Below are 15,958 nucleotides of genomic sequence, written 5' to 3'. Positions count from 1 at the left end.
GACTTTGACGGGTCGCCTCCAGGTGGTGTGGGTAGGGAACAACATCTCCACCCCGCTGATCCTCAACACTGGGGCCCCACAAGGGTGCATTCTGAGCCCTCTCCTGTACTTCCTGTTCACCCACGACTGCGTGGCCACGCACACCTCCAACTCAATCATCAAGTTTGCGGGCGACAATACAGTGGTAGGCTTGATTACCAACAACGACGAGACGGCCAACAGGGAGGAGGTGAGGTCCCTCGGAGTGTGGTGTCAGGAACATAACCTCACACTCAACTTCACAAAACAAAGGAGATGATTGTGGACTTCAGGAAACAGCAGAGGGAACACCCCCCTATCCACATCGACGGGACAGTAATGGAGAGGGTGGTAAGTTTTTAGTTCCTCGGCGTACACATCAAGGACAAACTGAATTGGTCCACCCACACAGACAGCATTGTGAAGAAGGCGCAGCAGCGCCTCTTCAACCTAAGGAAGGCTGGAGAAATTCGGCTTGTCACCAAAAGCACTCACAAACTTTTACAGATGCACAATCGAGAGCATCCTGGCGGGCTGTATCACCGCCTGGTACGGTAACTGCTCCGCCCACAACTGTAAGGCTCTCCAGAGGGTATTGAGGTCTGCACCTCAAGTAGCAGGCCAACATATCATGTGATTACAGTACTGACTCTTATTGGTGAGTAGCAGGCCAACATATCATGTGATTACAGTACTGACTCTTATTGGTGAGTAGCAGGACAACATATCATGTGATTACAGTACTGACTCTTATTGGTGAGTAGCAGGCCAACATATCATGTGATTACAGTACTGACTCTTATTGGTGAGTAGCAGGCCAACATATCATGTGATTACAGTACTGACTCTTATTGGTGAGTAGCAGGCCAACATATCATGTGATTACAGTACTGACTCTTATTGGTGCGTAGCAGGCCAGCATATCATGTGATTACAGTACTGACTCTTATTGGTGAGTAGCAGGCTAACATGTCATGTGATTACAGTACTGACTCTTATTGGTGCGTAGCAGGCCAACATATCATGTGATTACAGTACTGACTCTTATTGGTGAGTAGCAGGCTAACATGTCATGTGATTACAGTACTGACTCTTATTGGTACGTAGCAGGCTAACATGTCATGTGATTACAGTACTGACTCTTATTGGTGAGTAGCATGCCAACATATCATGTGATTACAGTACTGACTCTTATTGGTGAGTAGCATGCCAACATATCATGTGATTACAGTACTGACTCTTATTGGTACGTAGCAGGCTAACATGTCATGTGATTACAGTACTGACTCTTATTGGTACGTAGCAGGCTCTGTCGCCCCGCCCCCAGCAGACTATGGATCCCGGGGACGCTGGCAGGAACCACCTCCTCCAGAAGAGGACACACCCTCTGGCACACCTGCAGCAGGTGGTCCGGACTGATGTGGCCATACAGCTTCACCTGCACACACACACACACACACACACACACACACACAAATAATTCGGGTTACGGTTAAAAGCTGACCAGCCATTACAGCAGTAAGGTCAGTATGACTACAGTATTCCCTATTCTCCATATAATTACATTCAGTACAATTACATATGTAGATGTTATACAGAGCCAAGATATCTTCTTAAAATGCCTGGCCTACTTTTCAGACAGCACACACACACACACCGAGCCGCTCTGCTGCCCAATTAGACACACACACAGACACACACACCGAGCCGCTCTGCTGCCCAATCAGACACACACACCGAGCCGCTCTGCTGCCCAATTAGACACACACACAGAGCCACTCTGCTGCCCAATTAGACACACACATCGAGCCGCTAACGTGCAATCATTGGACAATAAAATAGATGACCTACAATTAAGATTATAATAACAAAGGGACATTAAAAACTGTAACATCTTATGTTTCACCGAGACGTGGCTGAACAACGAAACGGACAGCTAGCGAGATTTTCCATGAACCGGCAGAACAGTACCTTATGATAAGCTGCAGACCACACTATCTACCAAGAGAGATCTCATCTATATTATCCGTAGCCTTCTATTGACCACCACAAAGTGAAGCTGGCACTAAGACCGCACTCAACCAACTCTATAAGGCCATAAGCAAAGAAGAAAATGCTCAACCAGAAGTAGCGCTCCTAGTGGCTTTGGACTTTAACGCGGGAAAACTTAAATCAGTTTTACCATCATGTCACATGTGCAACCAGGGAAAAAAAATCTTAGACCTCCTCTACACCAGATACAGAGATGCATACAAAGCTCTCCCCCGTTCTCCATTTGGCAAATCTGACCATAATTATATCCTCCTGATTCCTGCTTACAAGCAAAAACTAAAGCAGGAAGTACCAGTGCCTCGCTCAATACGGAAGTGGTCAGATGGCGCGGATGCTATGCTACAGGACCGTTTTGCTAACACAGACTGGAATATGTTCCGGGATTCATCCAACGGCATTGAGGAGTATACCACCTCAGTCATTGGCTTCATCAATAGGTGCATCAATGACGTCGTCCCCACAGTGACTGTACGTACATATCCCAACCAGAAGCCATGAATTACAGGCAACATCCACATCGAGCTAAAGGCTAGAGCTGACGCTTTCAAGGAGCGGGACACTAATCCGGACGCTTATAAGAAAACCAGCTATGCCCTCAGACAAACCATCAAACAAGCAAAGCATCAATACAGGATTAAGATTGAATCCTACTACACCGGCTCTGATGCTCGTCAGATGTGGCAGGGCTTGACAACTATTATGGACTACAAAAGGGAAACCCAGACGCGAGCTGCCCAGTGACGCGAGCCTACCAGACGAGTTAAATGCCATTTATGCTCGCTTCGAGGCAAGCAACACTGAAGCATGCATGAGAGCACCAGCTGTAGCCAATGTAGCCAATGTGAACAAAACCTTTAAACAGGTCAACATTTACAAAGTCGCTGGGCCAGATGGATTACCAGGACATGTACTCAAAGCATGTGCGAACCAACTGTCAAGTGTCTTCACTGATATTTTCAACTTCTCCCTGTCCGAGTCTGTAATACCTACATGCTTTAAGCAGACCACCATAGTCCTTATGCCCAAGAAAGCGAAGGTAACCTGCCTAAATGATTACCGCCCGTGGCACTCACGTCGGTAGCCATGGAACTGGATCCTGGACTTCCTGACGGGCGCCACCAGGTGGTAAGAGTAGGCAACAACACTTCTGCCACGCTGATCCTTAAAACTGCCGCCCCTCAGTTGTGTGTACTTAGTCCCCTCCTGTATTCCCTGCCCAAACACAACTCCAACACCATCACTAAGTTTGCTGAAGACACAACAGTGGAAGGCCTGATCACCGACAACGATGAGACGGCCAATAGGGAGGAGGTCAGAGAACTGGCAGTGTGGTGCCAGGACAACAACCTCTCCCTCAATGTGAGCAAGACTAAGGAGCTGATCGTGGACTAAAGGAAAAGGCGGGCTGAACAGGCCTCCATTAACATTGACAGGGCTGTAATGGAGCACCATCGAGAGCCTCCTAAACGGTTACATCACCGCCTGGTATGGCAACTGCTCGGCATCTGAGTGTAAGGCGCTACAGAGAGTAGTGCGAAAGGCTCAGTACATCACTGGGACCAAGCTTCCTGCCATTCAGGACCTATATAATGGGCGGTGTCAGAGGAAAGCCCATAAAATTGTCAGAGACTCCAGTCACCCAAGATATAGACTGTTTTCTCTGCTACCGCACAGCAAGCAGTACTGCAGCGCCAAGTCTAGAACCAAAAGGCTCCTCATTATCACTAACATCGGTAATAGCACTATCATCATTAATATGATCACTAATATCAGCTTCTACCCCCAAGCCATAAGACTGCTGAACAATTCATAAAATCACCACCAGACAATTTACATTGACCCCCCTTTGAACACTACTGCTACTCGCTGTTGTTTGTTATCTATGCATAGTCACTTCACCCCTACCTACATGTACAGAGGACCTCAACTAGCCGGTACCCCCGCACACTGACTCGGTACCGGTACCCCCTCTATATAGCCTCATTATTCTTATTGTGTTACTTTTTATTATTACTTTTTATTTTAGTCTACTTGGTAAATATTTTCTTAACCTCTTCTTGAACTGCACTGTTGGTTAAGGGCTTGTAAGTAAGCATGTTATGTGACAAATAAAATTTGATTTGATTTAATATCACTACCATTATTATCACTAATAGCACTAACATTGTCATTATCACTAACATCATCAATATCACTAACATCACTATCATCATTGGTATCACTAACATCATTATCATCATCGTTATCGCTAACATCACCAGAATCATTATCACTAACATCACTAACATCACTATCATCATCATTATTTTCACTGCCATCATCATCATCATCATCATCATTATCACTAACATCACTAACATCATCATTACCATTATCATGAATTACATTATCATTATCACTAACATCATCATTATCACTGACATCACTATCGTCGCCATTATCACTAGCATCACTAACATCATCATTGTCACTAACATCGCTACCATCGTCATTATCACTTACATAGTCATTATCGCTAGCATCATCATTATGACTAATATCAATATGTTCATCATTATCATTAACACAGTCGTTATCATTATCGCTAGCATCATCATTATTATCACTAGCATCATCACTAACATCATCATTACTATTATCACTAATTACACTATCATCATCATTATCACTAACATCACTACCATCGTCATTATCGCTAACATCATCATTATCACTAATATCAATATATTCATCATTATCACTAACATCATCATTATCACTAACATCACTACCGTCATCATTATCACTAATAGCACTATCATCGTCATTATCACTAACATCATCATTATCACTAACATCACTACCGTCATCATTATCACTAATAGCACTATCATCATCATTATCACTAACATCATCATTATCACTAACATCACTACCATCATCATTATCACTAATAGCACTATCATCATCATTATCACTAACATCATCATTATCACTAACATCACTACCATCATCATTATCACTAACATCACTACCATCATCATTATCACTAATATCACTATCATCATCATTATCACTAATACCATCATTATCACTAACATCACTACCATCATCATTATCACTAACATCACTACCATCATCATTATCACTAACATCACTACCATCATCATTATCACTAATATCACTACCATCATCATTATCACTAATATCACTACCATCATCATTATCACTAACATCACTACCATCATCATTATCACTAACATCACTGCCATCATCATTATCACTAACATCACTATCATCATCATTATCACTAATAGCACTATCATCATCATTATCACTAACATCACTACCATCATCATTATCACTAACATCATCATTATCACTACCATCATCATTATCACTAATATCATCATTATCACTACCATCACTACCATCATCATTATCACTAACATCACTATCATCATCATTATCACTACCATCACTACCATCATCATTATCACTAACATCACTACCATCATCATTATCACTAATATCATCATTATCACTAATATCATCATTATCATTATCACTACCATCATCATTATCACTAACATCACTACCATCATCATTATCACTACCATCATCATTATCACTAACATCACTACCATCATCATTATCACTAATATCACTACCATCATCATTATCACTCATATCACTACCATCATCATTATCACTAATATCACTACCATCGTCATTATCACTACCATCATCATTATCACTAATATCACTACCATCATCATTATCACTAACATCACTACCATCATCATTATCACTAACATCACTACCATCATCATTATCACTAACATCACTACCATCATCATTATCACTAATATCACTACCATCATCATTATCACTAATATCACTACCATCATCATCATCAGTATCACTAATACCACTATCATCAGTATCACTAATAACACTATCATCAGTATCACTAATACCACTATCATCAGTATCACTAATACCACTATCATCAGTATCACTAATACCACTATCATCAGTATCACTAATACCACTATCATCAGTATCATCAGTATCACTAATACCACTATCATCAGTATCATCAGTATCACTAATACCACTATCATCAGTATCACTAATACCACTATCATCAGTATCACTAATACCACTATCATCAGTATCATCAGTATCACTAATACCACTATCATAATCATCACTAATATCACCAAAAGACATCTATTAGAGGGAGAAAACACGGACCATCATAATAATATCACCATAATAATTACCATAATAATTAATAATTACCATAATAATTACCATAATTGTCTTTATTAATATATAAATAATTGTTATTGTTATAAATATATGATCTGTTCTATGTGTTATAGATCTGTCATTATCATTAAAAGACAGTCTATGAAGAGGTTGATCTGTTCTATGTGCTCTATTTCTATGATTCCTGTTATTAAGTTAAAATTTGTGTCTATTATTTTAGGTATTGTACACCAGCTTCAAACAGCTGAAAATACAATATGTTTGGTTATAGAAAATATATTTCACAGTGGTTTAGATGGTACAATGATTCTCTACACTACACTTGCTTGTTTTGTCACATAAACTGAAATTAGGCAAACTATTAGAATTTTAGCAACCAGGAAATGGCGGAGCGATTTCTGCATAGTTCACCTTTAAGAACATGTCGCATCTTAAGATGAAGCAGTGAAGGACTGAGACAGTAGGCCCGGCCAGCCGCATCACAACCCCCGCTCACTGGCGGAGGGAGAAATGGCAGAGCAAGGAGAGGAGGAGGGGGGAGTAGACAGACACACTGTCAATATTGTTGTTCTATAAATGTATAGATTTAGTTTTAGTCCAGTCTGCAAAAGATCATCAGGCTACTGTAGGCTACTGATGATGTAAAAAACTCAAATTAAAAATAACCATGTCATGGAAAAATGGATTTAAAAAAGATTAAGGTTGTGATAATTTGCCAGAAATATAAAAGTTTTAAAATATCTAAACACTTGATCTCAAAACACTAAAATATGTATTATATTGACATTGCATGGTGTTATTCATGCAGTGCTGCAATAGCATTATGTAAAATCACCATGTAATTGACCTAATTAGTCGATTAATTAATAAAGCCATAATAATTAGATTTAAGCTCAATATTACCCCATGTCACCCCTCTCTCCCCCTCTCCTTCAGTCCTGAGATAACACACACTCCTATCTGTCCCTATCCTGCCACTCTCCTTCTGACAAAACTCTCTTTAAAAGGACATTTTTTATTTCCCAGTGCTTTCTGATATGACTGTTTATATTCTCCTAAAAGCAGTGTTTTACCTCGTCCCGCTGCTTGTGTGTTTTAGCCACACACACACACACACACACACACACACACACACCACAAGGCTCTCTCTCTACAGCAGGAGCTGGGCGCCTTCATCTCGTGCAAGCTGTGGCGCAGGAGTCCCTCCCCCGCGCGATCCAACGCCACAACACTCATGACGTACCAACATTTCACACACATTTTCACTACTATTTAAATGTTTTGGACATGCCTGTCACCAAACTCTCAACCCAGGGTCCCCGATGGACCAGGACAAGACTCATTGCCTCCTCTGGTCCGGGTTAGGTTCAGTTTTTCTCGGTACAATCCTTTTGACTTTTTTTTTTCCTGATTTAAAAATTGCGGGAAATTCAATTTTTATTTTGCTCTCTCTAAAAAACTTTTTCTCAGTTATAGAGGAGCCTTACCAAATCTTCGTATCTCCCTGGGTGCTCCTTCCCCGTCCAGTCCCGTCGTGTGGGCAGTAGCTGCAGGAAATGCACAGTTCAGTTCCGATCACAAACACTATCAACTCGTCTATTTGTGTTTTTAAACATTAAATGAGAAATCTGCTTAAAATCAACATGAGAAAGTGCAGAGAGAGCAGCTTGATGCGAGGCGAGCATAGATACACGACTCACCTCCTTCTCCTCCACCTCCCGGATCAACGTCTGGAAATAGATTAAAAACTCAAAATCACACACCGAGACAAACCTGTGAATATAATAAATAATCCTAAAATACCATCGGACCCACCTCTGCTGCGTTCTGGCACGGTCCAGACTGTAGAAAGCGGGCGATTAGGAAGTAGAGTTCTGTAGGGGCGAGAGAGAGGACGGAGCGGGTTAGCTACCGAGGAGGGCGCCGGAGCGACTGGATAGAATTATAGCATCTAAATGTCACATATTCAGCTCACTCTACTCACCAGAATTCAGCTGGGCGACCAGTTTACTGTCTGAATCCATTTTCGATTTGTTTTTAGGGGGCTGAGGGAGTCTGCCCTATAGCTGTCACTGTTTACCCCGCAGGAAAACACTTCCTCCATTCAGGACCGTACCACCGCTAAACAGCCAGGCCCGGCCACCATACAAACCCCTCCGCGCTTCCGTCAAATAGGCCCTCCGACGGGGCTCAACCCTCCACAACACATCGCATCGATAATACCTCAATAACTGTTGTGAGAGTCACTCGAAGGTTTGTATAAGACATGGGGGGTGATAAAAACACCGTTAAAGTGGTTGTAATAGTGGCGTGCCTCCGCCACCCCTCCTCCCTGTAATAGCGCAAGCCCTCTGCGCAGGAATACCAAGTAGTGCGGGCTGCTGTAGACACGGGACGTGGAAGGGAGGCAGCAGAAACATTGTAGCAGGAGACGAGCGAGGCACAGAAAATGGTTGTTACATTGTAACGACATGACCACTGATTCGATACACTGATATTATTTTACACTGTTCATTTACGGTGTTTTTTTGTTAACAAAGTAACCGTTACGCGCAGCTGTTTCTGAAGATTATGATCGTATAAACTGTCGTCAGATCAAGTTAGCGAGACGTTTCTTACAAACAGTGCATTTGGGGAGACTATGATTGTGATTATGGTGTTGCTGTAACATTTTCCACGTCGTTTTTGTTAGTTATTTGGTCGTCAGAGCTGTGGGTTATTGGTCGTGTCGTTATTGTGTAACTAACAACGTGTCTGAAACAACACACCCACTCCCGGAGCCGTTGGGTTTCTCCTCCATTTGTCTCGGCTGCATGTGTCGACTCAGCCCCGCTCCCAGCACTAAAATGGGGGAAGGGGTTGAGGAGGGGGATGTACACTAATGAATGAAACCAAAACCTCGTGAGTTACAACAATCCACGTCGATCATCAACACATACACTTATAGAAACACACGGTTTAAATGAGTTGTTGTTCTATAGGTTAGGTTGTCTTTACGCCCGATGCTTTAAATATGTTCTTGTTCTATAGGTTAGGTTGTCTTTAAGCCCGATTTAAAAGTAGTGAGGTTCGTCAAAATTGCTAAATAGTTTTAAAAACAATTAAAATAAATGCACCATGAAGATACTCCAAACTTTTAGAATTTTTAAAATCCATCAGATTTTTACTGAATAATTGCGTATAAACCATTTTACTGGCATGGACAAATACTGAATGAGTTCAGGGATTTGTGTGGGAATGCAGGTATTGAATTTATTGTAAAATGTCACCTTTTCTATTCGAATTCACTCATATATATATATATACATACATTTTCTAGTGGCATCAGGTAATTTTTTTTATAGTATTCAAATAAAATGATATGTGCTTCATTTGCATAAATGCCATGGCTGTATTTGCATATATGAATACATTAACATAGAGAGTGGAATCGACCTACAACCATCCACAAAATGTCTCTGTCTTGGCCTACCTGCACTCACCTGCACTGTCTAGACTTCCTCATTAATTACTGTTGTCACATTCGGTTGCATAATTGAACAAGTGTGTCAATAGCAGTATAACCTGTGGGGGGTGGGGGGTATGAAAGAGTGTCAGGACTGAGATGAAGGAACGAGAGCTGAGTGACGAGGATTTTGCACCCCTCAAACACAGGAAATAGATGTCTAAAAAATAGACCCTTAGACGGGAATAAAAGGAGGTGGAGTAACAGCCTGTATCACACTGGGTGTTTTGTCGGGTTCCTATCATTCCCGAACTGACCCCACTAGTGTTGTGTGGCGCTCTTGTAGTGACATTATTCAGACTCAAAGCAGCAGCCATGTTAGTAACGCAGCGGTTGGTGTCATTGCATGTTTGCTTTTATACAGAACTGAAACAGAAACCTATTCAGTCAACCAAAACAACAAGTACTGTGCTTTACAATTCCAAGTTTATCTGACATTCAACTTTTTCAGTTCGTACAGATTAAAAAAAAATCCCAGTGTGCAATAAGAAACCAGGCTTGGCGACATGACGGGTGGCCTTTCCACTTCTCCTAGATGTACACAAGCTACATAATTAAGCTATCGAGCTATCTGAAACTCCACAAAGCTATACATGACATACATTCACTTTTTTTTTTCTAGTTTTTCAGAGAAAACCACAGGTCCGTAATTGGCTAATCAGCCTGACATGTATTTACATTTTACATAAACAACCTGAAACAAAGCGTTGGAATGTGTTCCCTAGTATATTAGCCTGTAGGTGCAACTCTAGCAGAAAAACCTGAATAGGGCACATACCGCTTCCAGGACCACAAGGGCTTGATGCTGGCTTTCACTCTCTGACCTAGATCATTGAGTCTTTAGAGAGACATTCTAATAATTATAGACTACAGGAGTTGTTATATAGTATAGTAGAATGATTGATTATGAATAATCTATTTTTAAATGAAGAGAATGGAGGGGAATTAGAGGATAGAGGGATGGAGAGGGTTAGGGGATAGAGGGGGCAAGAGGATGGAGGGGGTTAGAGGACAGAGGGATGGAGAGGGTTAGGGGATAGAGGGATGGAGGGGTAAGAGGATGGAGGACAAAGGGGGTAAGAGGATAGAGGGATGGAGGGGGTAAGAAGATAGAGGGGGGCAAGGGGATGGAGGACAGAGGGGGTAAGAGGACAAAGGGATGGAGGGGGTAAGATGATGGAGGGATGGAGGGGGTAAGAGGACAGAGGGATGGATAGAGTGTATAGGGATAAATAGGGAGATAATTGGTGAGAGGAATTGATGCTCACCTACCAAGTTAGTTAACTTCACTACCATCATATTGACATGAAGTCACTAACTATAACATGCAGTTAGTTAGATCTGTGTAATTCATTGGGGTTCATCCAGTTCGACCCGTCACCCTGACCTCTAACCTCTGCCAGGAGCTGTGTTAACGTGTCTCGACCACCTGGCGGCAGCCTCATTCTGTCCCCCTGACCTCTCAGCACCAGACTTCACAATGGTTACAGATCAACCAATCAGACACCAGGGGCAGATCTCTGGGCTTTGGGACTGGGCCAAGCCTGTGGGAGAATTGAATAGTACTTTTACAGATAATTCACCAACACCAAATCTCAGCAAGAAGATGGAAGTGTGTGTTGATTCTTGTAACATTTTTCAGTCCTGCACCCAAATATATGGTGGTAGAATCCTTTAAAGGCGATGTGGAGACTGACTGACTTACAGATCACCTTGCATCAGAAATCACTACTCAATATTATTTGTAGATCAGTCAGTCACAATTTACCCACGATGCATCACGGTTTTGATGCTCTCGAACACTGACATTTTTCTCTGCTGATAGATCTACCACTGGTGATGTCATCAGTGAAGTCATCACTAGATACTGGCAATGATGTCACATGTGACGTCATCACTAGATACTGGCAATACTAAATACTGGTAATGATGTCACCAGTGAAGTCATCACTAGATACTGGTAATGATGTCACCAGTGAAGTCATCACTAGATACTAGTTATGATGTCACCAGTGAAGTCATCACTAGATACTAGTTATGATGTCACCAGTGAAGTCATCACTAGATACTAGTTATGATGTCACCAGTGAAGTCATGACTAGATATTGGTAATGATGTCACCAGTGAAGTCATCACTAGATACTAATAATGATGTCACCAGTGAAGTCATCACTAGATATTGGTAATGATGTCATCACTAGATACTGGTAATGATGTCATCACTAGATACTGGTAATGATGTCATCACTAGATACTGGTAATGTTGTCATCACTAGATACTGGTAATGATGTCATCACTAGTTACTGGTAATGATGTCATCACTAGATAATGGTAATGATGTCATCACTAGTTACTGGTAATGATGTCATCACTAGATAATTGTAATGATGTCACGATGATGTCATGATGTCAAAGACTCAAGCCTCTCTAGTCATAGACTGTTCTCTCTGCTACCGCACGGCAAGCGGTACCGGAGCGCCAAGTCTAGGTCCAAGAGGCTCCATAACAGATTCTACCCCCAAGCCATAAGACTGCTGAACAATTCATCAAATGGCCACCCAGACTACTTACATTGACCCACCCCCCCGCCCCCCAACCACACACACACACACAGTGCTGCTATTCGCTTTTTATTATCTATGCATAGTCACTTCACCCCTACCTACATGTACAAATGACCTCGACTAACCTGTACCCCCCCCCTACATTGACTCTGTACCGGTACCCCCTGTTTATAGCCTCCACATTGACCCAGTACTGGTACCCCCTGTATATAGCCTCCACATTGACTCTGTACCGGTACCCCCTGTATATAGCCTCAACATTGACTCTGTACCGGTACCCCCTGTATATAGCCTCCACTTTGACCCAGTACCGGTACCCGCTGTATATAGCTTCCGCATTGACTCTGTACCGGTACCCTCAATATATAGCTTCCGCATTGACTCTGTACCGGTACCCTCAGTATATAGCCTCCACATTGACTCTGTAGCGGTACCCTCAGTATATAGCCTCCACATTGACCCAGTACCGGTACCCTCAGTATATAGCCTCCACATTGACTCTGTACCGGTACCCTCAGTATATAGCCTCCACATTGACTCTGTAGCGGTACCCTCAGTATATAGTCTCCACATTGACCCAGTACCGGTACCCTCAGTATATAGTCTCCACATTGACCCAGTACCGGTACCCTCAGTATATAGCCTCCACATTGACCCAGTACCGGTACCCTCAGTATATAGCCTCCACATTGACCCAGTACCGGTACCCTCAGTATATAGCCTCCACATTGACCCAGTACCGGTACCCTCAGTATATAGCCTCCACATTGACTTGGTACCGGTACCCTCAGTATATAGTCTCATTACTAACCCGTACCCCCGCACATTGACTCTGTACCGGTACCCCCTGTATATAGCCTCCACATTGACTCTGTACCGGTACCCCCTGTATATAGCCTCCACATTGACTCTGTACCGGTACCCTCAGTATATAGCCTCCACATTGACTCTGTAGCGGTACCCTCAGTATATAGCCTCCACATTGACTCTGTACCGGTACCCTCAGTATATAGTCTCCACATTGACCCAGTACCGGTACCCTCAGTATATAGCCTCCACGTTGACTTGGTACCGGTACCACCTGTATATAGCCTCCACATTGACCCAGTACCGGTACCCTCAGTATATAGTCTCCACATTGACCCAGTACCGGTACCCTCAGTATATAGCCTCGTAATTGTTATTTTATTGTGTAACTTTTTATTACATTTTTTACTTTAGTTTATTTGGTAAATATTTTCTTAACTCTATATCTTGAACTGCATTGTTGGTTAAGGGCTTGTAAGTAAACATTTCACGGTAAGATTGTATTCTGCTCAAATCAGATTTGATTTGAATGATGTCACCAATTAAGTCATCACTAGATACTGGTAATTACATTTACATTTAAGTCATTTAGCAGACGCTCTTATCCAGAGCGACTTACAAATTGGTGCATTCACCTTATGACATCCAGTGGAACTGCCACTTTACAATAGTGCATCTAGGTCTTTTAAGGGGGGGTGAGAGGGATTACTTTATCCTATCCTAGGTATTCCTTAAAGAGGTGGGGTTTCAGGTGTCTCCGGAAGGTGGTGATTGACTCCGCTGTCCTGGCGTCGTGAGGGAGTTTGTTCCACCATTGGGGGGCCAGAGCAGCGAACAGTTTTGACTGGGCTGAGCGGGAACTGTACTTCCTCAGTGGTAGGGAGGCGAGCAGGCCAGAGGTGGATGAACGCAGTGCCCTTGTTTGGGTGTAGGGCCTGATCAGAGCCTGGAGGTACTGAGGTGCCGTTCCCCTCACAGCTCCGTAGGCAAGCACCATGGTCTTGTAGCGGATGCGAGCTTCAACTGGAAGCCAGTGGAGAGAGCGGAGGAGCGGGGTGACGTGAGAGAACTTGGGAAGGTTGAACACCAGACGGGCTGCGGCGTTCTGGATGAGTTGTAGGGGTTTAATGGCACAGGCAGGGAGCCCAGCCAACAGCGAGTTGCAGTAATCCAGACGGGAGATGACAAGTGCCTGGATTAGGACCTGCGCCGCTTCCTGTGTGAGGCAGGGTCGTACTCTGCGGATGTTGTAGAGCATGAACCTACAGGAACGGGCCACCGCCTTGATGTTAGTTGAGAACGACAGGGTGTTGTCCAGGATCACGCCAAGGTTCTTAGCGCTCTGGGAGGAGGACACAATGGAGTTGTCAACCGTGATGGCGAGATCATGGAACGGGCAGTCCTTCCCCGGGAGGAAGAGCAGCTCCGTCTTGCCGAGGTTCAGCTTGAGGTGGTGATCCGTCATCCACACTGATATGTCTGCCAGACATGCAGAGATGCGATTCGCCACCTGGTCATCAGAAGGGGGAAAGGAGAAGATGAATTGTGTGTCGTCTGCATAGCAATGATAGGAGAGACCATGTGAGGTTATGACAGAGCCAAGTGACTTGGTGTATAGCGAGAATAGGAGAGGGCCTAGAACAGAGCCCTGGGGGACACCGGTGGTGAGAGCACGTGGTGTGGAGACGGATTCTCGCCACGCCACCTGGTAGGAGCGACCTGTCAGGTAGGACGCAATCAAGCGTGGGCCGCGCCGGAGATGCCCAACTCGGAGAGGGTGGAGAGGAGGATCTGATGGTTCACAGTATCGAAGGCAGCCGATAGGTCTAGAAGGATGAGAGCAGAGGAGAGAGAGTTAGCTTTAGCAGTGCGGAGCGCCTCCGTGATCAGAGAAGAGCAGTCTCAGTTGAATGACTAGTCTTGAAACCTGACTGATATGGATCAAGAAGGTCATTCTGAGAGAGATAGCGGGAGAGCTGGCCAAGGACGGCACGTTCAAGAGTTTTGGAGAGAAAAGAAAGAAGGGATACTGGTCTGTAGTTGTTGACATCGGAGGGACCGAGTATAGGTTTTTCAGAAGGGTGCAACTCTCGCTCTCTTGAAGACGGAAGGGACGTAGCCAGCGGTCAGGGATGAGTTGATGAGCGAGGTGAGGTAAGGGAGAAGGTCTCCGGAAATGGTCTGGAGAAGAGAGGAGGGGATAGGGTCAAGCGGGCAGGTTGTTGGGCGGCCGGCCGTCACAAGACGCGAGATTTCATCTGGAGAGAGAGGGGAGAAAGAGGTCAGAGCACAGGGTAGGGCAGTGTGAGCAGAACCAGCGGTGTCGTTTGACTTAGCAAACGAGGATCGGATGTCGTCGACCTTCTTTTCAAAATGGTTGACGAAGTCATCTGCAGAGAGGAGGAGGGGAGGAGGATTCAGGAGGGAGGAGAAGGTGGCAAAGAGCTTCCTAGGGTTAGAGGCAGATGCTTGGAATTTAGAGTGGTAGAAAGTGGCTTTAGCAGCAGAGAGAGAAGAGGAAAATGTAGAGAGGAGGGAGTGAAAGGATGCCAGGTCCGCAAGGAGAGCGAGTTTTCCTCCATTTCCGCTCGGCTGCCCGGAGCCCTGTTCTGTGAGCTCGCAATGAGTCGTCGAGCCACGGAGCGGGAGGGGAGGACCGAGCCGGCTGGAGGATAGGGGACATAGAGTCAAAGGATGCAGAAAGGGAGGAGAGGAGGGTTGAGGAGGCAGAATCAGGAGATAGGTTGGAGAAGG

At 44.0% G+C, this 15,958-nt stretch overlaps 1 protein-coding gene across 1 annotated transcript in view; it reads right to left on the bottom strand.

The window, feature by feature from the left end:
* Positions 1-8,563, bottom strand: part of phip (pleckstrin homology domain interacting protein) — a 171,078-nt gene extending 162,515 nt beyond the window's left edge. The window contains exons 1-5 of the mRNA XM_065016614.1: positions 8,312-8,563; positions 8,143-8,201; positions 8,028-8,057; positions 7,815-7,874; positions 1,306-1,456 (exon numbers count right to left, since the gene is read on the bottom strand). Of these exons, the coding sequence (XP_064872686.1) occupies positions 1,306-1,456; positions 7,815-7,874; positions 8,028-8,057; positions 8,143-8,201; positions 8,312-8,351 (340 nt within the window). The 5' untranslated portion in view covers positions 8,352-8,563. The remainder of the gene's footprint in view (positions 1-1,305; positions 1,457-7,814; positions 7,875-8,027; positions 8,058-8,142; positions 8,202-8,311) is intronic.
* Between the last annotated feature and the right edge of the window lie 7,395 nt (positions 8,564-15,958).

This window comes from Oncorhynchus nerka, unplaced genomic scaffold (genome assembly GCF_034236695.1).
Source record: "Oncorhynchus nerka isolate Pitt River unplaced genomic scaffold, Oner_Uvic_2.0 unplaced_scaffold_940, whole genome shotgun sequence".
NCBI classification, from domain to species: domain Eukaryota; kingdom Metazoa; phylum Chordata; class Actinopteri; order Salmoniformes; family Salmonidae; genus Oncorhynchus; species Oncorhynchus nerka.
This window is presented reverse-complemented; position numbering and strand designations above follow the sequence as displayed.